The sequence below is a fragment of the Helianthus annuus genome, chromosome 8 (genome assembly GCF_002127325.2).
Source record: "Helianthus annuus cultivar XRQ/B chromosome 8, HanXRQr2.0-SUNRISE, whole genome shotgun sequence".
NCBI classification, from domain to species: domain Eukaryota; kingdom Viridiplantae; phylum Streptophyta; class Magnoliopsida; order Asterales; family Asteraceae; genus Helianthus; species Helianthus annuus.
In genome coordinates, this window is record NC_035440.2 from 19,898,265 (window position 1) to 19,922,854 (window position 24,590).

Below are 24,590 nucleotides of genomic sequence, written 5' to 3' on the forward strand. Positions count from 1 at the left end.
AACTTTGTTTTAATCCATTTTGTCTATGCTTCCGCTACTTATCTGAACCTTTACTTATACTTAGAACTTTTGAACTTTGACTATGATATTTGCTAACCTTGTGGTTGGTGACTATTACTTATGTTATTATTATATATTGCTCAGTATAATTGGTGGCTGGATCCTGGTAAGTCACGCCTCCAAGCGGTGGTGTTCCGCATGTGGATTTTGGGGGTGTGACAGATTGGTATCAGAGCCACTGGTTATAGTGAACTTGGTTTTAAAAAGGGGAAATCTTTTGAGAAAAACCAGACTATAACCCGTGACTCATGACGACACTACACTCCAAGTGCAAGACTCAACGCCTTAGACCTCATAGCTCGGACTAGTGTTTACTTGCTTGCTTGCTTTATGTTCTCTGTTTTTGCTATACGTACTAGTGTTCCTAGTTAGATAGATACACCTCCCTCTTCTATCTCATTCTCACTACATTACGACATCACACTCATACTATGTTTTCTGATTATGAAGACAATGAGTGGACGTGGAAGAGGAAACATTAACATGACTCAGGCTCAATTCACTAACCTGCTTAACACGGTGGCTGCAGCTTTCGCAGCTCACCCTGGAGGTAAACTCGTTATCCTAGGATGTTTAGATCCTACCGCCGCATCGTCTTTCACCCCTAAACCTATTCGCTTCGCTTCTCACGACAGGTCAGCATGCACCTGCGCAACCACCCGTGTGTACTTTCAAAACTTTCATGGATTGCAAACCCCTCCCATTCAATGGCACTGAGGGTTCCATAGGTCTCCTGCACTGGATTGAAAAAGTCGAAGCTGTCTTTGCTGTCTGTGAGTGTCCCCCTGCGAATTGGGTGAAATTTGCTACTGGTACGCTCGAAGGAAACGCACTTTCCTGGTGGAAGGCGCAAATTCAGATGTTTGGATTGGAAACTGCTAATGCTACTGCGTGGAAGGATTTTAAGGACATGATTAAGGAGGAGTATTGTCACAGGGATGACATCCACAAGCTCGAAAACGAGTACTATGAGCTCAAGATGGTTGGATCAGAGATCGAGGAATACACCAAACAGTCCAACGACTATGCTGCTCTTTGCCCAAACATGTCTCGACCTATGTATCGAAGAATCGAATTGTACATCAAGGGTTTGGCTCCAGAGATTCGAAGCCATGTGACTGCAGCCAACCTCAATACCATTCAGCCGGTCGTTCGTCTTGCTCACAAACTCACTGATCAGGCCGTGGAACAGGGCAAGCTGCCCAAAAGGATCAGTGCTACTGCTGGAACTTCTAATGACAACAAGCGTAAGTGGGAAGGAAATCAAAGCAAGGATGCTAACCCCACTCAGGCCCCGACACAGCAAAGGAAAACTGACAACAACAAGGGCCCTCAACAACAGGGTGGCTATCGCGGGAACCACCCCAAGTGCAACAAGTGCAACCGACACCACAGTGGCCTTGTGGGAAAAGTCAGTGTCAGCGATGTAACAAGATGGGGCATGAGGCCAAGGACTGTAGGAGCCCACGTCCCGCGGGGCAGAACCAGTAGCAGCAGCAACATCATGGGAACGTCAAGGGTTGTTTCCAGTGTGGAGCTGAGGGGCACTTTAAGAAGAATTGCCCTGAACTGAACCAGAACCGCAACAACAATCAGGGAGCTGGAAACAACGATCAAAACAACAATGCTGGGAATGGTGCAAGGGGAAGGGCTTTTGTGATTGGAGCTGGAGAAGCGAGGAATGACCCACCCCAACGTCGTGGCGGGTAAGTTCCTACTCGATGACCGTTATGTTTCTGTATTATTTGATTCTGGAGCCGATGCTAGTTATGTGTCCCTACGTATTAGTAAGAAGCTTAAGCACCCGCCTTCGTTACTAAGTTCTAAACCTATCATCGAGCTAGCTAATGGTAGAAACATCGAGACCTCACATGTTATCAACGACTGCAAACTAGTACTGTCCGGCCAGACCTATAGCATCGATCTTTTCCCTATTGCTCTTGGAAGCTTCGACGTCGTTATCGGTATGGATTGGTTATCCAAACATCGCGCGGAAATCCTCTGTAAAGAGAAAATGGTTCGCCTTCCCCGCCGTTCTGGCAAACCCCTCATAGTGCAAGGTGACAAAGGCGGAGAAGTCACAGGCATCATCTCATTCTTGAAGGCCCAGAAATGTTTACAAAAGGGGCACACCGCTATCTTAGCACTTGTCACCAACACACAGGAAAAGGAAAAGAGGATTGAAGATTTTCCAGTGGTACGCGACTACCCCGAGGTGTTCCCTGAAGAACTTCCTAGACTCCCTCCCGACCGTCAGGTCGAATTCCAAATCGAGCTAGCTCCCGGAGCAGCGCCTATAGCTCGTGCGCCTTATCGACTAGCCCCCGCAGAACTGAAGGAACTCTCTACGCAACTATAGGAACTATTGGATAAAGGATTTATCCGCCCTAGTTCATCACCCTGGGGAGCACCAGTGCTCTTTGTTAAGAAGAAGGATGGCACTTTCCGAATGTGCATCGACTATCGTGAGCTGAACAAAGTTACCATCAAGAATCGCTACCCTCTCCCGCGTATCGACGACCTATTCGATCAGTTGCAGGGATCGAGCTACTACTCAAAGATTGACCTACGATCGGGCTATCATCAGCTAAGAGTCCGTAGTGAAGACATCTCTAAAACTGCATTCAGAACTCGTTATGGTCATTACGAATTCCTTGTCATGCCCTTTGGAATGACTAACGCGCCTGCGGTTTTCATGGACCTCATGAACCGAGTGTGCAATCCTTACCTTGACAAATTCGTGATGGTGTTTATCGACGACATCCTGATCTACTCGAAAAGTCAAGAAGAGCATGAACAACACCTACGCCTTATCCTCGAACTCCTTCGCAATGAGCAACTGTATGCCAAGTTCTCGAAATGTGACTTCTGGCTTCGAGAAGTCCATTTCCTTGGGCACGTGGTCAATAAGGACGGAATTCACGTCGACCCAGCTAAGATCGACTCTATAAAGAATTGGCCTACGCCCAAAACCCCAACCGAAGTTCGCCAATTCTTGGGGTTGGCAGGGTACTATCGTAGATTTATCAAGGGGTTCTCAAAGATTGCTCAGCCTCTCACGGCTCTCACTCAGAAGGGTATTGCTTACAAATGGAATGAAGCCCAGGAATCCGCATTTCAAAAGCTAAAGGATAACCTCTGTAGTGCTCCTATTCTCTCGTTACCTGAAGGTACCGACGATTTCGTGGTTTACTGCGATGCGTCTATTCATGGGCTTGGTTGCGTGCTGATGCAACGCGAAAGGAACTACACTACGCACGACTTGGAACTGGGAGCAGTGGTTTTTGCGCTTAAGATATGGAGACATTACTTGTACGGTACCAAGTGCACTATTTACACTGACCACAGGAGTCTCGAGCATATCTTCAAGCAAAAGGAATTAAACATGCGACAACGCCAATGGGTTGAACTCTTGAATGATTATGAATGCGCAATCAAGTACCATCCGGGCAAGGCCAATGTCGTGGCAGACACCCTCAGCCGAAAAGACACTACGCCCAAGCGCGTGCGAGCGCTACAACTTACCATCCAGTCTAGCCTCCTTACTCAGATTCGAAATGCTCAGGTCGAAGCTCTGAAACCAGAGAACATCAGGGCTGAGTCCCTGCGAAGATCGAGGCAACGATTAGAACAAAAAGAAGATGGTGCTTACTACGTGACAGGGTGCATTTGGGTCCCGCTCTACGGAGATCTACGTGAACTTGTAATGAACGAAGCCCATAAGCCCGTTACTCAGTACATCCTGGTTCGGATAAGATGTACCACGACTTAAGGACTACATATTGCTGGCCTGGCATGAAAGCCCACATAGCAACGTATGTCAGCAAATGCTTGACCTGCGCGAGAGTCAAGACTGAGTATCAGAAACCAGCAGGCCTACTCCAACAACCAGAAATCCCGAAATGGAAATGGGAGCAAATTTCCATGGATTTCGTTACTGGCCTACCTAGATCCCAACGCGGGAATGATACTATTTGGGTGATAGTAGATCGATTGACCAAGTCCGCACACTTCTTGGCCATTAAGGAAACAGACAAGTTTTCTACCTTGGCGGAGGTTTACTTAAAGGAAGTAGTCTCGAGGCACGGGGTGCCAACCTCCATTATTTCCGACCGAGACGCACGATTTACTTCCGAGTTGTGGCAAGCTATGCACAAATCCTTTGACTCACGTTTGGACATGAGCACTGCTTATCACCCACAAACGGATGGGCAGTCTGAACGCACCATCCAAACCCTGGAAGACATGCTTAGAGCATGTGTGATCGATTTTGGCAGGAATTAGGAGAAGCATCTACCGTTAGTTGAATTCTCCTATAATAACAGCTACCACACCAGCATTCAGGCAGCACCCTTCGAGGCATTGTACGGTCGTAAATGTCGATCACCTCTTTGCTGGGCGGAAGTTGGTGACAGCCAGGTCACAGGCCCAGAACTGGTGGTAGACACAACGGAAAAGATTGCCCAGATTAGACAACGCATGGCGGCAGCTCGTGACCGTCATAAAAGCTATGCTGATAAGCGTAGGAAACCGCTAGAATTCCAGGTCGGGGACCGGGTTCTACTTAAAGTCTCACCCTGGAAGGGTGTGGTTCGTTTTGGTAAACGGGGCAAGCTGAATCCGCGATATGTTAGACCATTCGAAATTACCGAGAGGATCGGTATGGTTGCTTATAGATTGAATCTGCCTGAAGAGCTGAGTGCGGTGCACAATGTTTTTCACGTGTCTAATCTGAAGAAGTGTCTCTCAGATGAAACACTCATAATCCCCTTCAAGGAACTCACTATTGACGAACAGCTACACTTTACTGAGGAACCGATTGAGATCACGGATCGAGAAATCAAAACCCTCAAACGTAGCCAGATGCCTCTCGTGCGAGTTCGTTGGAACTCGCGACGTGGCCCAGAGTTTACCTGGGAGCGGGAAGACCAGATGAAGTGCAAGTATCCCCAGTTGTTCCCAAACGAAACCCCCAGCACTGAAGCTACAACCGAATTTCGGGACGAAATTCCAAACTAACGGGGGGATGATGTGACACCCCGTTGAAACACTCTCACACGTACTAGCTTGACAGTGGCTGCCTTGACTTTCGGGACGAAAGTTCTTAAAACTTGGGGATAATGTGACACTTCGGGTTTTCCCGAACAACCTTCTTGTACTAGCACGGTGTGTGCATATATTATTAAATGGAAATTTGTAAATTTTGTAAATTATATGGGCGTGCTATGTGATCCTTGTATTAAACTATGTGCATGTAATACACATATATATATATACGGCTATAATAGAGAGCCGAGACCAACGAACCCGACTCGAGACCACTCGGTCTCAAGTAAACAGTAAAGGTTGGGCCGGATTGGCCATACACCCCTTTGAGCCCACTCGAAACCCTTGTAGGGTGCACCACCCAAACCGAATATAAAGCCCCTCATCCACCTTCTCCATTACACTCTCACACACTCTCTCCCTCACTAAAACCCTAGAAACTACAAGACCTCCTCTCCTTTCTCTCGGATTCAACCGGCAACAACAAGGAACCTCGGTCAAGCTCGTCATCACCACTCGGACACCTCATTTTCTCACCTTCTTTCTTGACTCGATACCTTTTCATCAACCGGTTAGCATCTTTGACTTTCACTAGGTGTTTATGTGTATAATAGTGTAACACCTCGAATTTTTGTGTCCAATGATGTGTTAACACGTGTCATTTAATTACACGTGGCATTGATATTAAATAAAGGACTAATTTTGACAAACCTTGAAAGTATATAAATTCGAGGGTTATAAATGTCAACAAGGGTAAATATACTGTATAGTAACCCTAAATAATGCTTGTAGCTTCAAACGAATAAATCATAGATCGTACGGAGGCGAAACGCGGAAGAAAGTGAGAGATTACGAACTACAGGGGTTAACTGTGTCAACATGTTTAATTATACCTCTGAGTGACCCTTTAACGTTCCCAAGGCCTCGTAACAGTATTATACGCTCACTAGAATATACTGTATAAATTCCGCGAAGTTCCGTCTTAAAGCGAGAGAGTTATATTCAAATTCGTATGAGAAGGGTTAAAAGCGTCAACAGTGAAAGTTAAGGCTTTCCAAATAATTAATAAACTAACCGGGGGACTTAATAATGCGGGTAAATAACACGAGACCCCTATCGGTAAATAACCGAGGGCCAAACCGCAAAGTTACCCCTTCAAACCCGAAAGGTCAGGTAAATCATTACGAAAGATTTCGTTATTAATTACCGGATTCTGATAATCATTACAAAAGATTTAAAATTTCTGGAAATCTGGCTTCTCGCGACCCGCGTTAAGTAATCGCCTAAGTGTAGGCGGGTCGCGAGCCTCCTAAAATACGCGCCTGATATTTGAATATCAGGCGGCCCGCGTTAAACAAGCATGGAACTCCCATGCGGGTCGCGTAAAGTGCCCAGATGCAGAAAGTTGTAACTTCTTGCCTTTTGAGCATTATGAACGACCAAATCTCCAATAAATGAGGCATGGGCACCCTACACTTGACCCATAGCTCCAGGGGACACATGCCCATCATCCATGATCAGTTGTAGGCTGTTGTGTGTTGATCTTGAGCTCATTTTTCACTATAAATAGCCATGTTATAGTCATAACATTCACACAACTCAAACCCTTCTATCTGATCATTCTAAGAAGCTCTCTAGCATTCTCTTTTGCTCTCTAAGCAAGATACAACTGCTGTAAGTCGTTCATACCCATTTTGGTCTTACATTTCCATAGTTTTAGCCTATAAACACAACCGTCGTAACTAACGGTTGTCATTACAATAACTTGCAAATGGTTCAGTCTTATGACGGATCAAAAGTGGTTTTGAGTAGGTAATTATGTGGGTAATAAACCTCTAAAAGGGTTCCCCCTGATCACCACTCTAACTATGTCAAATATCAAGTCAAACGTGCGGTTAAAAAGTCAACAGAAAGCTATTTTAGCGATTTATGCATAATCTGTAATGTATATGTTATGAAACCTGTTTTGACACTTATAAAACATGATATTAAGTATATAAACTTGTTTGCGCTCGTTTGAATCGACCATTTGCTATATTGAACCGGTTCGGAGCCGAATGTCGCAAAAGTTTGACTTTTGCTTTGACTTCAGTTCTGACCCGTTTTAGTGAGGTATAGATATACCTTAGGACACTCTTAGGACCAGGTTACATGATGGTATAAACCTCTGTGATCGGTTCATGAGTTATCCGAGTCTTTTACGCATTTCCGTTAATCGCCTAAAAGTTGACCGTAACGCCATTTTGAAAATAAAACGAGTATTTCGGACACGTGAATGGACCAGAACCTTGCTTATTAAAATATAAGCATGTCCTTAAAGTTTCACATCAATCCGAGGTCTAGAATGAGAGTTATGCTAAATAGCGCATTTAAAGTAAACTTTAGTAATTAACGGCGCAATTAGCATAACACCTATCTAAACCAAGATTTCATCACCAAAAATTTTACCCACTGTATTAGAATAATATTTTGGGAATTTTAAAGATTTTTAATAATTTTTACCTCGCTCATAACCTGCGGTTATGGCTACGGTTCGGTAAATACCGAATATGCCCTTTTCGGCCAAAACATGAGTTCTACAAGGTCTTTTGACCCGATTCCAGTTGCTACTGATTTTAAATAATAAATAAAGTATTTTAGACTTTATAAACTGATCGGGAAACTCAGATTTCCTATAGAACTCGAAAAGCTCTTTAAAAGTCTTTAAAATGACCGAAAAGCCCCTACGGGGCATAATGTTAACTTAAACTCGTTACGGGCATCACGGAAAGTATCCTACTGATACCGCAACCTCTTTAAGGCATATTGACTTAGGAAATAAGCGTACGACTCTCATGGTTAACCGTTTCGCCTATTGCGCGCACGGTTCGGCTTATGAAACTAGTTTTCATAAACTAGCCGATACGGGTCAAATTATATTATTTGAACCCCAAAATCCAGAGTGTGAACCATAAACCCATATAAAACAAGTCTCTGAATTTGTTGGGTCAGAATCGCACTCCATTCTCGGTTTTCTCCTTTTCACGCGATTAAACCATATTCACATATCGGAACCAACCGGTCTAGGCTACGGCCATTATAACGACTCGTTAGGATTCTAAGAGGTTAATTAAAACCTTCGTTCCAGATTAGGAGCCCCAGTAAAAGCTATCGGTGATTTAATCCAATTAAGGAAATATACTTGCAAAGGTAAATACTTTAACTTATTTCCCCTATATGGGCTTGGGTTACGGTATATTAATACCGCTTGATTGAGCATTATATTCTTCCATCGCTTAGGTGGTTAATTAAATAATATGATCGGCTCATTTAAACAGTTTTGTTTCTTATAAGCCTTTGGGGGGTTTAATGACCGTTGTCCCGGATATCCTTGGCATCATTTTACGAAATGGCCACGACCATCGACATCCCGGTGTAGGCGTACACCCGGTATATAGTGTCGACATTAAATTAAAAGACGTAGCCGTTGGTTTTTATACTACGGTTTTACGCAATGTGGTGTGTCTATAAATCTTTAACCCGGCACGACCCGGGCTACTGAACGCATAAAAGGACATGTAAAACGTTCACAAGATTTTATTATAATTATCCCAAGTTATAAAAGAGTTTGTGCCTTGTGCATTCAAATCAATTTTAATAAACATTTTCAAATGTGTCAGTTGAATGTATTTACCAGTGTAAACTGACGTATTTTCCCCAAAAAGATTAAATGCATGTACTATACGTAATGGGCTGGTATAGGCGTCCTAAGCATCGTACATAGTCTCGCAAACTCGATGCTGCATCTGAATGAACAATATTTATTACTTTTTGATCCGCTGTGGATATATTCAACTTCTGTAATACATTTGATATTACAACCAGAGGTTGAAGTTTATATATTTATCTTAAGCTTCCGCTGTGCATTATATAATTGTGTGGTTTGACTATATTGTTGCCAACATCGTCACGGTAATCCCCCACCGGGCCCACCGGTGAGACACGTGGAAATTGGGGTGTGACAGGTTGGTATCAGAGCCAACGTTGAGTGAATTAAACACTATCCTAATGTGTTTAATCTCAATGACACAATTGCACATACTTGAGTCTAGACAATAACTTAGGACAAATTCGGATTAATACTCCTTTTTGTCTTTATTTTCAATTCGATTTTTAGGAAGTTTTGGAGCAGGAAAATGCCACCTGTTATATTCCGAGGAAGAGGAAGGGGAAGAAGAGGCAGAGGAGAAATCGTGACACATCACGATAACGAAGCTGGACCATCTGGTACAAGACATCCTTCGATGACACGGAGCGAAGAGCCACAACGACGAAGAGATCTCTACGAACCCGCGAGGCATTCCACCTCACACAGCTCGACGCCATCCTACCGGCACTCCTTTGGACCAAACTCAGAGAATGATCCCAACAACCCACAACCTTCCTTCATACCTCTACAACGTTCGGTATCGACCCGGAATTATGACGACCCTACTCCATACTATATAGGTCAGTTTAATCCGGCTGACTACATACAGGAACCTTCAGGTTTTGTTCCACTAGGGCCACAAGACCACTTTTCTGAAGATCCCATGGAGGAAGATGAGGATCCTACTGAACCAGCTCGTGGTACGCCCACGCATCCGATAGAAGTCTCTGATGGGTCATCCTTCCATGGCACACCCTATCAGGGACCAGACAGTTTCCAAGCGTTGTTTGACCGACATGAGTGGTACTACACGCCACCTCAACAGACATCTCAACAACCGCGACATCCACGGGATCCCTCTGAGGATTCACGCTTTGAGGCAGTTACGCCACCACCTCCGCCACCGGCACAACCAGTAATACCTGATCCGCCAAGGCGTAGGAGGACAAATGCTCGTATGTCTACACGAGGAGGAGGGGGTATCCACTTCAGCACTCCTCGACATTCTAGTAGTAGCCACTATCCGCCACTACAAGAAGAAGGACCTTCAAGTCCTATACAGGAGGCGAACTCCGCACCAGCTGCACAAAATTCGCCACCATTTGGGTATGACCAACCCATACCTGCTTACACGGGTCCAACGGCTTATAACCCGTTCGAACCGTCACAAGCACAATACAACTACGGCTATGAGCGCGACCCATATGTGGTGTCGGCTAGATATAATGCGCGCTACCCTGACGGAGCTCATGGGAACATGGGACCACCGGACTACTCAGCTCATGGGTATCCAATACCTCCCAGACCCCCAGTTCCGCAACAAGCGCCACAACCACGATTTTCTCCTCCTGAACAGGAAGAAATACTCCATCGACTAGATCGAGTGGAGAGAGAGTTCGAAGAAGAGAAAAAGAGCCACCGAGGATTTCTCAAAGGCTTGGCGAACCTACTAAAGGGCAAAAAGAAGAAACGTGACCACTAGCCCTTAATAGTTGTACTAATGTAATTTCTTTTTTGAAATAAGTCCCTGCATGGACACTTATCGTATTTCAGTCCCTACGTGGACTTATCTTTTAGTCCTTACATGGACACCTATCTTGTATTAGTCCCTGCGTGGACTTGTCACTTATTTTAAACCTTTATGGAGGTATGTACTATTTGAAAGACCCGTTTAGGGCGATATGTAATTGTATTTGAGATTATGGAATGTATGTTATGAGTTTTGTTTTAATATGTATAAAATAAATCAAAACCAATCCTTTTAATTGATCTGCCTAAATAAAGAATCTTAAAAGGTGAAACCTAGCTTGGTGTCTTTTAAGATCCAGTCAAGATGGTACGACCTAGTTAAAAAGATTCTGATTCCCTGTTAACCTCTGTACGCATGTTAACCATCATGGCAGATGTGATTCGTTAAAATCACGCACGTCATTCTTATACAATAAATCCTTTAAGGATTTCAAAACCCAACTAAATGATTTATAAATCGTGGGTTAAATCACCAATAAAGGTGATCAATATTATTAAAACATCCATTAGTGATGTAGTGCCTACGTGCCAGTATTATGAAAACATCCATTAGTGATGTAGTGCCTACGGGCCAACCTTATTAAAACATCCATTAGAGATGTAGTGCCTACGGGGCAACCTTATTAAAACATCCATTAGAGATGTAGTGCCTACGGGCCAACCTTATTAAAACATCCATTAGAGATGTAGTGCCAACGGGCCAACCATATTAAAACATCCATTAGAAATGTAGTGCCTACGGGCCACCCATATTAAAACATCCATTAGAGGTGTAATGCCTATGGGCCGTAATAATTGTCTTATAAAGACAAAAGGCAGTGGTGGTCTATGACTCCCTGTCAGAAAGAGATAAAAGAACTACGGTTCAAATCTCTATGCCTTTGATTCTCTGAAATCTCGGCTAATATTATAAAACATCATCATGATTAGGCTTTACGCCGCCAATATTATTTATATAGCCGAAATAGGATATATTCAAATCCTAATATGTAATGAAATAATAAGTTAACCAAATATGGTCTCTGTACCATGGTTGACAAATTGTCATAAAAGACGATTATATAATAATCTCCTGAATAAAATTTTGTCATCTTCTGTAACAGATTCAAGTTACAATGGCGGATCCCAACGGAGAAAATAGCCATACTAATGATGATGACTACGACAATACGCCAGTGCAATTGACAGGCGCACAACTGAAGGCTCTGATTGACAATGCTGTTCAGGCAGCTCTTGAACGTCAATATACTGAGTCCCAAGGCAGAACCGTGTCGAAACCACCCTCTAAACCAAAGACACACTCCAAACCACCTTCTGAACCCAAGAAAGATGACGACAAACACTCGTCCACTGAGAACAGCGTTCATCGCGATAGAGAATATACTGATGCATCAAATGCTAAGGGTTGCACCTACAAATACTTTGTATCTTGTAAGCCCCGGGAATTTACAGGGGAAAAAGGTGCTGTTGATTGTATCACCTGGCTAGATGAGATGGACACTATAGTGGACATCAGCGGGTGTGCAGCGAGAGATGTGGTGAAGTATGTGTCACAGTCATTCAAGGGCGAGGCCCTGGCGTGGTGGAGAGCGTTGGTGCAGGCATCAGGTAAGTCTGCTTTGTACAAGATGACATGGGAGGAATTTATTGCTCTCATTAAGGAAAACTACTGCCATCAGCATGAGGTTGAGAAGATCGAGGCTGACTTTGTGTCACTGGTGATGACGAACCTGGATTGCCAGGCATATTTGACGAGTTTCAATACCATGTCTCGTCTGGTCCCATACCTTGTGACACCAGAACCCCGAAGAATCGCTCGTTTTATTGGGGGCTTGGAGCCCGCAATAAAGGCGAGTGTAAAAGCCTCCCGGCCGACGACCTTCAGGTCAGTTACTGACCTCTCCTTGTCTCTAACTTTAGATGTTGTCCGTCTGAGGACACTAAGGAACAAGGAGGCTGAGAAGAGAAAACGTGAGGATGATACCTCACGAAGATCAGGGAAGAAGCACCGTGGAAACGGTGAAGGCAAAAGAGGGTCGGAGGCGAAGAAAGATGGGCAAGCTGGTGAAAGGCCCAACTGCAAAATCTGCAAGAAACCCCACTCTGGGAAATGCAGATTTGCCTCGAACTCACAGTCGCAATCAAAGACTCCTTCCTGTGGACTATGCAAGTCCAAGGATCATAAGACGGTGGAGTGCAAGAAAATCAAGGATGCAACCTGCTATGGTTGTAACGAAAAAGGGCACATCAAGAGTAACTGCCCAAAGTATGCCAAGAAGGCGGAAGAGACAAAGAAGTCAAATGCGAGAGTTTTTCGCATGGATGCAAAGGAAGCAGTCCAGAACGACAATGTGCTTACAGGTACTTTCCTCGTAAATAATATATTTGCAAGAGTACTGTTCGATTCTGGCGCCGATAAATCCTTTGTAGACCAGAAATTTTGCCAACTACTAAATATGCCTATCAAAACCCTTGATATGAAATACGAAGTAGAGTTAGCAGACGGCACGATAGAAACCGTCTCAACTGTTCTAGAAGGATGTGAAATGTCCATTAGGAACCATTCTTTTCCTTTATCTCTACTTCCATTCAAATTAGCGGGTTTTGACATTGTGCTAGGCATGGACTGGTTATCCCATAACCAGGCCCAGATCATTTGCGGCAAAAGGCATATAGTATTAAAGACTCCGAGTGGTGAATCTCTTACCATTCGAGGAGATACGCAGTACGGATTGCCCGAAGACGTATCTATGCTGAAAGCTTCTAGGTGTTTGAACAGAGGCTGTGTAATTTACATGGCTCAGGTGATAATTGAAGAACCGAAGCCAAAGATAGAAGATCTTCCTGTCATTTCTGAATATCCTGAGGTTTTTCCTGAAGAACTACCTGGTTTGCCACCAGATAGACAAGTAGAGTTCAGAATAGACATCATTCCTGGAGCAGCTCCGATAGCAAGAGCACCTTACAGGCTAGCTCCAACGGAAATGAAAGAACTGAGGACCCAGTTGGATGAACTGCTGGCAAAAGGTTTTATCAGACCTAGTTCATCTCCCTGGGGAGCACCAGTCCTATTTGTAAAGAAGAAGGACGGATCGATGCGGTTGTGCATCGACTATCGAGAGCTAAATAAAGTGACCATAAAGAATAGATATCCTTTGCCAAGGATCGATGATCTATTCGATCAACTGAAAGGAGCGAGCTACTTCTCAAAGATCGACTTAAGGTCGGGCTATCATCAGCTAAGGGTCAGAGATGAGGATGTACATAAGACAGCATTTAGGACTCGCTATGGTCATTACGAGTTCCTAGTGATGCCTTTTGGGCTCACAAATGCACCGGCTGCGTTCATGGATCTCATGAATCGCGTCTGCAAGCCGTATTTGGACAAATTTGTCATAGTCTTCATCGACGATATCCTTATATATTCCAAGAATCAAGCAGACCACGAGAAGCACCTCCGTTGCATTCTTGAATTACTACAGCGTGAGAAACTCTACGCCAAATTCTCGAAATGTGAATTTTGGCTACGAGAGGTTCAGTTTTTAGGTCACGTTGTGAGTGAGCGTGGTATCCAAGTGGATCCCGCTAAGGTAGAGGCGGTCATGAACTGGCAAGAGCCAAAGACGCCTACCGAAATCCGTAGTTTCCTGGGGTTAGCAGGATATTACAGGAGGTTTATTGAAAATTTTTCGAGGATTGCTGCGCCCTTGACTTCCCTAACCAAGAAGAAAGAAAAGTTTAATTGGGGCCCAAAGCAGCAAGAGTCCTTCGAAATACTGAAGCAAAAGCTAAGCAACGCACCTGTGCTGACATTACCGGAAGGTACAGAGGAATTCGTAGTTTACTGCGATGCATCACACACGGGCATGGGGTGTGTGCTTATGCAGAAGGGCAAGGTGATTGCCTATGCTTCAAGGCAATTAAAGATGCATGAAAAGAATTACACCACCCATGATTTGGAGTTGGGTGCCGTTGTATTTGCACTGAAGTTGTGGAGGCATTACCTTTACGGTATTAAATTTGTGATTTATTCTGATCACAAAAGCCTCCAGCACCTGTTCAACCAGAAGGAGTTGAACATGAGGCAGCGCCGTTGGATGGAAACCTTGAATGACTATGATTGCGACGGGACTCGAGATCCCCGGGGTTGCGAGTCATGCCTGCACCACTCGAGACCAACCATTACAAGCCGAGACCTCCTGGTTGCGACTCGAGACCGCATGTTCTCGAGTCGAGACCACCTTGTCTCGACTGGGCTGTTCACTTTGGTTATTGGGCCACAACGTGATTTGTTTGGGCTGCCTGTTTAACCGAACTATGTGTTAGTTGATGCTGTTGACTGGTCCAATAGTAGAAAAGGCCCAATAACTCTACATGTAACTATATGCATGCTATGTGTTAGATTATGTGTTAAATATACGTGACATTCTCTGTACCCAAACCTGACCTGTACTGGTAACCATGTTAGGACGTGGTGACCAGCGTGTTTGACAAGTAACCTAATCTGCCGAGCAACCCAAGGTGAGTTCACACACTAAAAGCATGCGTCCCAAGGAGGGACACGGACAAACTGCCAACTTTGGGAAAAATACTTTTGAAATATTATTTCCGAGGGAAATCCGAATGGGTATTTACTATCTCCGGGGGAGATACGTTTGGATAATATTTATAAATCACAACTAGCCAAGCTAAACGAAACTCTATCACCTTAAGTCCCTGCTTACAGTACCGATTAATCGCCGGGGGCGAACAGGTTATTAGTTGATAGCGCTATTAGGTTTGACAACCTCACACCGTGACCAGGGGAGATCGGGCGTGAACTAGTAGACCTTGCATCTTGGTCAATGACGATAGACATTGACTCGGGGCACAACAACTTTCCGTCAACAGTTTCGGTTCTACAGTTTAGTGAGCTTACAGATGGGGTAGCTCCCCACAACGTGATTATAAATGCTTTATCTAAACAACTTACGTTTTTGAAAACTAAAACTTGACACCTCGTGGACTCGCCAACATTATGTTGATACCCTACTGCATGCTTTGCAGGTACCCAGTGATTCAGGAGCTTGCAGCTTGGGATGTGTAGTGGTCGTCTAACCTGTGTGTTGGGTTTTAACAAACTTGAACTAAGAACTTTGTTTTAGTCCATTTTGTCTATGCTTCCGCTACTTATCTGAACCTTTACTTAAACTTAGAACTTTTGAACTTTGACTATGATATTTGCTAACCTTGTGGTTGGTGAGTATTACTTATGTTATTATTATATATTGCTCAGTATAATTGGTGGCTGGATCCTGGTCAGTCACGCCTCCAAGTGGTGGTGTTCCGCATGTGGATTTTGGGGGTGTGACATAAATGTCCAATTCCACACCTGTTGCAAGTTCCATAAACAGTGTTTTGATTAGAAGCCCAACTAAACTGACCTGGATTCCGATGATTAGTGGCCCCATGATTGCGGTTGTAGTTATTATTGTTGTAGTTATTGTTCCCACGGTTACCACGTCCGCCACGTGTACCTCGTCCGCGGCTGTAAGAAGACTGCCCAGTCCTGTTTGTATAGAAGGCTTGGGGTGCATTGGCTTGGGATGAACCTGTGGATGGTTGTAATTGAAAACCAAGACGGACAACAAGTTGCTGAATGGCTGCCACTGTGTCATTCTGAACCATAGAGGGACTAACAGTTGTCGCGGCTGTAAAAGCCTGAACAGGCGAAGTGTCAACAGTTGGTTTGTGGATCAGAAATTCATGGTCTGCAAGGAGACTAGGAAGTTCAGAGAAGACGGCTGTGAATTGTCTTGCAAGGAGACTCTGTTTGACTCTATTGTATTCCTCACGAAGACCAGCAACAACTAGCATAACCAGGTCTTTTTCGGGCATAGGTTGTCCAATATTTGCAAGGGCATTTGCATACTCCTGTGCCCTAGCAAGATATGCAGCAGATGTTTCGTCACCTTTCATCTGTATTTTCAGTAGCTGTGTTTTTAAGGTAAACTCTCTGGAAGAGGTATGTGGGGCATAAGCTTGTTCAAGGCCAAGCCAAAGTTCACGCGAGGTGGTACCCTGAACGCGTTGAAACAACTGCTCTGAGAGGGTGGATAGAATTAACATACGAACATGTGCATCGTTACATAACCAGTTCAGATGATCAGGGTTCGGCTGAGTTACAATGGTAGTAGCAGTCGCATCATCTTTTCCAGAAGAAGTGCCGCCTGGAGAAGATATGGTTGAAGGTGGACAAGGAATGCTCCCGTCAACATACCTGAATAGGTTGTGTGTAGCAAGAAAAGGCTGAATCATTAGCTTCCAATGGCCATAGTTTGTAGGAGATAAAGTGAACCCAAACTTATGGGAGTTGTGTGTAGTTTTCTCAGCATTTGTGAAGGCTGCAAGTTTATCGCCCATTGTCAGGTCGACCAGAAAAGAGAATAGAGACTGTGGTGTTGTGCTGAAGAAGAAAAAACTGATGAACAATGCCGATGAACAGTGCCGATGAACAGTACCGATGAACAATATCGACGAATAGTAAAAAAAAGATCAGAACCCTAAGCTCTGATACCAAGTTAAAACTTGGTAAAGATTGTATTATTTGATTGTGATAATATGTGAATACAATATATGAAATATATATAGATCTATACAGCTTTACTAGGGCCGGCTGATATAACATAATGGGCCGGTTAACCTATTCTAAATGTATCGACTAATATCCAACAACGCCACCACCGCTTCCCGGTTTTTTTACCCGAAACCCAACCCACTTCCTCAAAAGGTGGAAGATCGAGAAGGCACAGTAAGAAGGGCGAGAATGTCAAACGTGCTCCTAGCTTAAGGCCTATGATGTCCAAAACTCTTTTTATATTGATCCCGCATGTGAGCATGTACTTAAACGCTTGTATAAACTTTTATATACATTCAAGCCTTTTATTTAATTAAATATTTTTACTCCAATACATCCGCTACATAACAATTGTGATACTGTTATCCAATCCTCACGCTTAAACCCTACCCTTCCGTGTCCACCGGAAATCGGGGTGTGACAACAAAAGTACCCAAACTTTAAGGAAAATTTTGGCATTTTACTTAATAAATTAAAGAAAGTAGTTGTGAAAAAAATACTATATAAATAAAAGAGCTGCATGAAAATAATGATTTAATATTATATATATATATGTATGTATGTATGGTATGATCTAGTTATTGTGTATTATAATATAGCATAAATATAACGTCATGTAGTTATTCCACGGGCGGCCCACTCCACCCCAAGAGGGGCATGGGCGCCTTCCACGCCCCCTACAGGCGGCTCATGGGCGATGCGATGCGGATGGTCTAAGAACACATCAAGAAAAGTACAAAACTCTACGAAAAAGTAAAAAAGTTGCCCTGCAAATAAAGCCATGAAAAAGGCCTTTAAACTTTAAAAGGCCACTGAAAATGCATAACTTATAAAAACCTCAACTAACTTACTGTAAACCATACACAGAAACCAGTTTTAAAGACAGTAATTATTTGCCTGATGCTACCACTTTCAATGTCCTAATTACTGATGACACTTAAAACACCATTAAACAAGTTTAGATGTTTGACTGCTCGAAAGGCACACGAACCAAAAGCCGTCCATGTAGGCTCACAATTGCTGATGTACGAAGTGGATCGATTCTTGATGGTAAGCTGATCACCTGTAACAATGGCCAAACAATCATTTATCAACTTTGTTTCATTAAAGAAGTTAACTGCACAAAGATGCATCAAACCTAAATGCCAAATTAATACAGACCTTTTTGAAAGCTGAAATACCCCATGGATTGTCGAGTTGCTCAGGCTGACCTGTGATGACAACGCGTCCAGCTGGATCTGACTGTACTCGTACCTAAATTTATCATATGACAAGGATATATTGTCGAATCTTAGCTTAAGAATTCATATAGTTTGGTATTATAAAAAAGAGTAAAATACCCTTTTCGTCCCTGAGGTTTGGCTAGTTTTGCGACTTTCGTCCAAATGTTGGTTATTCCGCGTCTGGATCCAAAAGGTTTGAAATCTTGCCATTTTCATCCGGCTCGTTAACTCCATCCATTTTTCTATGTTAAGTCAGGAACATTTTTGTTTTTTTTTTTTGTTAACTTAAAAGGGCAATTCGGTCTTTTGAATACTTGTACATTATGCTAAATGCTTGTACATAAAGTGAAAAAGACCGAATTGCCCTTTAAGTTAACAAAAAAGACGAAAATACCCCTGACTTGACGGAGAAAAATGGATGAAGTTAACGAGCCGGATGAAAATGGCAAGATTTTAAACCTTTTGGATCCAGATGCGGAAAATCAAAGCTTTGGACGAAAGTCGCAAAACTGGCCAAAGCTCAGGGACGAAAATGGCATTTTACTCTTAAAATGAGAATAAAAAAGGTAACAGTGGTGTGTTAGTTTATCACCTCTTCTCGTAGAAGCCCGGGAACTAGTGCATACACCTCAAAACAGTCTTTCTGTGCATGAGAAATAAAAGAAGTCAACTTAGACATCTAGTAACTGAAAAAAGTCAATGCACATCAGCACATGTGATAAAGGTAAATAAGTAAAGTGGTTAAACAATACTTACAGTTTCCCGAACGTTAATTTTCACCCAGTTAGCAGGAGGACCAACGTCAGCAACTGTGGTGACAACTCTGTAATAATTGAATTGTGAGTGAAAAACCATTAAAGGTACATAATTACATACAGCTGTATAGATAAAATTGAAAGAAAACAATGATTGAGCCTTAACTGCCTAGATGTTTCGGTTCGTGCAGCTTTCACGGAATGCTCCATTTCACTTGGTCTCTTTTGTTTTATCGACCCTACATTTGATAATTACTCAATTAAGAACACATTTTGACGCTGTAAAATGTTTATACTTTGATGGACGACCTTACCAATGCTTTTGAGACTTTTTTCGCGCTTCGGTGAACTGCTGGAATTCTTTTCCTAAAAAGAAGAATAATAGTAAGTCATTTCATCATATAGAAACGGAAAAAATATGTTTTTCACTTCTGGAGTTATAATGCTCCGGAATCTACACAAACGATTGTCTCACTAACCTCACCGAAACCTAAAAGGCGTTGAGCATGCCAACCCTGCATGGCACGAGCTGCAGCATCCCTGCGGGCCCTACCTGATCCTGGGGTCTGATGGCCATTTGCCTGCACAAGAGATTAAGGGTCCAGTGACCAGAAAAGTTTAATTTTATGTAATTAAAATAAGTACTAAGAATAAAGTATAAAATATCAAATGCTATAAAAGTTCAAATATCAACAAACCTCATTATCAACATTAGGGGCATCTGGGAAGACAGTCGAAAGGGGGAATTCAAGCTCACCAATCTGGATTTTGTGCCTTTCGTATTCGAGAAGTGCCTACAAATAAACAAAAAAGAAGTTTATAACTCGAAATTTCTAGTAAAAAGTGTAAAATAACAATTATAGTATATACCTTTTCATAGAACTGGCGAAATGTCCAGGAGACAGTTGTGCATGTCCTTTAAAATATATACCGTACAGGATTAGTAGCATGACAGTCATATAATATATCATATCTTTACAAATATAAGAGAAGACTTTGAAAATACGACTCAATCACATATTTGGAGGATTGACCGGTATAATTTGGTCCTTCGACTATATTGACACTTTAATTGAAAGGAAAAATACAAGATCATTAGTTTGTAACAATATGTGCTATTGAATAAGCATAAGTTCTTACTTGGGTGGGTGGAAAGCTTCTCCTACTTGTCGCCATAATTTGGATCCAGTAACCTGAAGAAGGAATTATCTATCGTATTGCGAATAGTAGAAAATTACGTAACTTATCAGAGAAAGATGCGTATACCCGGTCATATCCACCCAATTTGATAACAGACCTCCATAACCTATCAGAATAAGCACAACAATAAAACCGAGCCTTCGACAAAATATAGAATCACAATGTGAAAAAAAGAATTGAAGCCAAGTAACTTACTTGAGACAATTTAACGGTTGCCCGTAAAACTTTGGTGGCTTAAATTCCAAGCCTTTTTCCCTATAGACGGCATCCACCTCTTGCGCGAATATTTCTTGATCCTCTTGAGTCCCAGATTCATAGCCCTCGTCCATCTAACAGTATCATACCAAAAACAAACTTAAAAAGCTAAAGGCTGACCGAAGATGCCGATTTAACTTCTTGATTTTAATGTAAAATTACCTTTGCGTTTTCTAGCTCATTCTTCAGTGTCTCCGCACAAAGATCATCTGTTTTAATAGGTGAATGTTCCACAACGGCATTGGATGTAGCAAGTTCTTGATGATTTTCATCGCCTGTAGGATCCCCTTCCTTGTTACTCTCCGGCATCTTCATAGAACCATCATGAACATCATCCATATATGTAGCATCATCCTTACTATCATCGATCTTATTCTTATCATCAACAATTTCTGCAGCGTCTTTCTTGCTATCGTAAACCTCATCCACAGGCAGTTCCGGCTCGGTTTCGTTAGGGTGCGTCTCCTCTTCATCTACCTTACTTAGGTTTTCTTGACTTGTTTCAATCTCGTTCGGGTTTGTGTTGACTAAACCGACCGACTCTTCCTGTTCATCTCCAACTTCTTTTGAACCTGTTTGCTCCTTCTCCACGCATTCTTCACCACCCACAACTTCATCTTCTGTAACCTTTCCAGTATCCTCCATCTCAACGTCTCTTTGATCCATTAGAACCCTACAAAAACACGCTTTAAACACGTTAACTATAAGTTCAAACACAGATTACATTTTTCTAACACCAAATGAAAACAAATTGGAGTGATTCATGACAGATATATCAACATGATGGAAAACAATCAGTGATTCGTGTTTCCTGAATGACTCGAAATTTTACAGCAAATGAAAGAAGCATAAATTACAAAACTCTAAATTCGCAACAAATTACAATAGGAACTAAGATGTAAACTTTCGCTATTTATATAAACACAAAATTGTTACCTGTGTGTTCTACAAAGGCGTAATCGAGCAAATAAACTAGAGTTCGTTCCAATTTGGGGTGTTTCAGAGAGTGTAACGGTGTGTGTTTGTGTATGTAACGCCTTTTATGGCGGTTAAAGGTTTTGTGAAACTCTAGTTGATTTCCTCCATCTCAACGTCTCTTCGATCCATTAAAACTCCACAAAACGCGCTTTAAATACGTTAACTTTCCACAAAAACTCCACAAAACGCGCTTTAAATACGTTAACTTTCCACAAAAGTTAGACCGAAAACGTATTTCCTTTATCCTTTGTACTCTATACCATAGTTGTTAATGGATAGCAACAAATAGCGATAAGGTACCTATATGCTACATAGCGAATAGCGATAAACAGCGGGCGCTACACTAGAAAAGAATTTAAAAAAAAATATATGTATATATATTATATCAAAATACCCAAGTATATACGCTATTTTACATGTATATTTAACAAAAACCTAAAATCTAGCTATTTTATAGCTATATTTAATCGCTATTTATATTTAAAGGAAAATAAAAAATAAAAAAATAAACTGAAATCCCGCTATTTATGGCTACATACCTTGTAGCGACCGACCTATACGCTACGCTATTCGCTATTCGCTATAGCGACCGCTATTGACAACTATGCTCTATACCTCTTGTTCAATGGTAATTTCAAACAAAGATTACATATTTCCAACACCAAAATGAAAAAAAACATATTAACCAAATGCACACTTAAATATTTAACCTAATTAACTATAACACCAATTATCCCCACTTTCTTTCACACAAAAACCCTAGTTTCCTAACCCCCAAAAAGCCACCAGTAAGCACAAATTCAGCTTGTCAAACAATAATAAATGATAAAAATATCAACATGAAGAAACAAATTACAGCAAATAACTATAAATTTTTCACCAAATGAAAAAAAAAAAAAAAAAAAAACACAAACTACAAATTAAAAATTATACAAAAATTTCAATCAACAAAACACTAAATTGACAACAAATTACAACTGACATTATGAAAATAAACACTAAATTGTACCTTTGTGTAGTAAGAACCCGTAATCGAGCAAAAAAACCTAGGGTTTGTTGCAATTTGGGGTGTTTTAGAGAGTGTAATTAGTGTAAGTAACGCCGTACATATATATATATATAGGTGTTGAGGGTTTAGTGAAATGTGTCAACGGAAAGAGAGGGGACACGTGGCAGGTGGTGAGTGGAGGAGAGGGAGAAATAGTAACGCCGGCGAATGACGGAGGACGGTGGTGGTAGTGGTGGCGTCCGCTGCTGCTGCTGCTGCTGCTGCGGCTGATTTGTTAAAATCAGGAGAATGAGTCTTCTGATTAATATACCACCTGGATATAATTTGTTAGCTTGTGAAATGTCTAAACTACCCCTGGCTATTGGAAATTTGTTATGGAAAGTGATTGTTTTGTGTTTATGGTGTTTTTCTTGTGTTAATGGGTGCATTTATTTCAAGAGGTTAAATGCATTTTTGTTACCTAATTAACATCAAATTTTTGTGATGTCTAAAATGCTAAAAATATGATTAAATGTGTTTTCATTACCTTTTAAATTTTAAATGATTGAAGCAAAATCGTTAAACAGACCATACCAGAAGGAGCAAACGAAAGTTAACTCTAAGGAATATGTGTGAATTCATAGAGAGTGACTAAGTAGGCTTGAGAGCGTTTTTGTTATTTATAATTTGTCGGCAAGTGTTTTACTTGGTTTGTGGATGTTTTTATTCTTGTATTTTTGGAAGATAATATGTGACTATAAATAGTAGTTGGTAAAGTAATTCATGTACGATTTGAATGTGTGTTATAGGAGTGTTTTTTGTAACGTAAAATACTTGAATTGGCAAATAATAGTCGGATGGCTTAAATGATAGGTTTGGTATTTAAATTTTCCTTGTATACAAATGACTGTTACATGATCTTAAGTATCCATTTCTAGTATTTAGAGGATTTATTTATGAAATAGGTTTCCATGTGACATATTTTGATAATGTGTTTAGGTTATGGACTTACGGTAACAACTTAAAATATACGATAACAACTTGAATCCGTGATAAGTTCCTGAATTTTGTTGGAGTATTCATGTTTGCATTTGATTTTGAGTTGATGAATTCTTATGTCATCAAACGAATTCAAATTTAACATTTTTTTGGAATTTATTAAATTAAATTCTACAGGATTTATTGTATGTAATTTCTATATATTTAGTATTTTCTTTAGTATTAAAAAAACCGATTATTTTTAACTGGTTATTAACCAACCACAAAAACCTATGCTACATAGGTTACGAACTTTGCCCACCCAAAATTGAGTTATTTTAAAATTTGGTTTTAACCAATGTTGAAAAAATAGGTTAGGCAAAAGCTGGTTGTTGTTCTAAAAAAATAAGAACCGCGATAGAAATATACGATAACAACTTGAATCCGCGATCAAATTCCTAAATTTTATTGGAGTATTCATGTTTATATGTCGATGAATTCCGATGTCATCAAATGAACTCAAATTTAACACTTTTCGGAATTTATTAAATTGAATTGTACAAGATTTATTGTATGTAATTTCTATATATTTTGTATTTTCTTTAGTATTTTAATAAACTGTTATTTTTAACCGAGTATTAACCGATCAGAAAAAAACTTTTTCGGTTATATAGGTTACGAATTTTGCCCACCCTAAACTGGCTATTAACGGTACCGCTTATTTTAAAATCCGATTTTGACCAATGTTGAAAAAATAGATTATGTAAAAAAACTGGTTCTTGTTCTTAACAATACATTTTGTGCACCTATAGTTTAATTAGCTTTGTAGAATTTGTAGATAATACCCTCAGTCGGGCCTAACCCAACGGGTTTACGCCCACTTTATAAAACGTGGGTTTTTTTTATAGGTCTCTCTTGTCTCTCATCCTAAACTTGACAATGAAATTCTCCTATGTCAATTGGGCCTGACCCAACGGTTTTAAGCCCACTTGAATAAGGAGGGGCTTTTTCCCTTGACAAGGAGATTTCCTTTTGAGCACTCTCATGTCTCATA

At 41.4% G+C, this 24,590-nt stretch overlaps 1 protein-coding gene across 2 annotated transcripts; it reads right to left on the reverse strand.

The window, feature by feature from the left end:
* Nucleotides 1-17,933: 17,933 nt before the first annotated feature.
* On the reverse strand, nucleotides 17,934-22,961 carry LOC110872302 (AT-rich interactive domain-containing protein 6). Of its 2 annotated transcripts, none has more exons than XM_022121072.2 (14): nucleotides 22,580-22,961; nucleotides 20,755-21,278; nucleotides 20,533-20,666; nucleotides 20,404-20,443; nucleotides 20,278-20,330; nucleotides 20,008-20,053; nucleotides 19,836-19,931; nucleotides 19,617-19,718; nucleotides 19,452-19,503; nucleotides 19,304-19,376; nucleotides 19,139-19,205; nucleotides 18,975-19,025; nucleotides 18,321-18,413; nucleotides 17,934-18,222 (listed from the first exon to the last, which is right to left on the reverse strand). In XM_022121072.2, the coding sequence occupies exons 2-14, from the start codon at nucleotides 21,256-21,258 to the stop codon at nucleotides 18,118-18,120; spliced, it is 1,416 nt and encodes a 471-aa protein (XP_021976764.1). In that variant the 5' UTR covers nucleotides 21,259-21,278; nucleotides 22,580-22,961; the 3' UTR covers nucleotides 17,934-18,117. The 2 variants fall into 2 exon arrangements, with proteins under 2 accessions (XP_021976764.1, XP_021976763.1); XM_022121071.2 differs by having other exon boundaries at nucleotides 20,755-21,265; nucleotides 22,580-22,960.
* Nucleotides 22,962-24,590: the final 1,629 nt, after the last annotated feature.

What these genes read in the sequence shown, in the direction of transcription:
- LOC110872302 (XM_022121072.2), bottom strand. Translation starts at nt 21,258, where the DNA reads ATGGATCAAAGAGACGTTGAGATGGAGGATACTGGAAAGGTTACAGAA. An exon ending in ATGAGCTAGAAAACGCAAAG is followed by an intron (nt 20,667 to 20,754) that starts GTAATTTTACAT and finishes TGATACTGTTAG; the next exon opens with ATGGACGAGGGCTATGAATC. An exon ending in CGAACCGAAACATCTAGGCA is followed by an intron (nt 19,206 to 19,303) that starts GTTAAGGCTCAA and finishes CAATTATTACAG; the next exon opens with AGTTGTCACCACAGTTGCTG.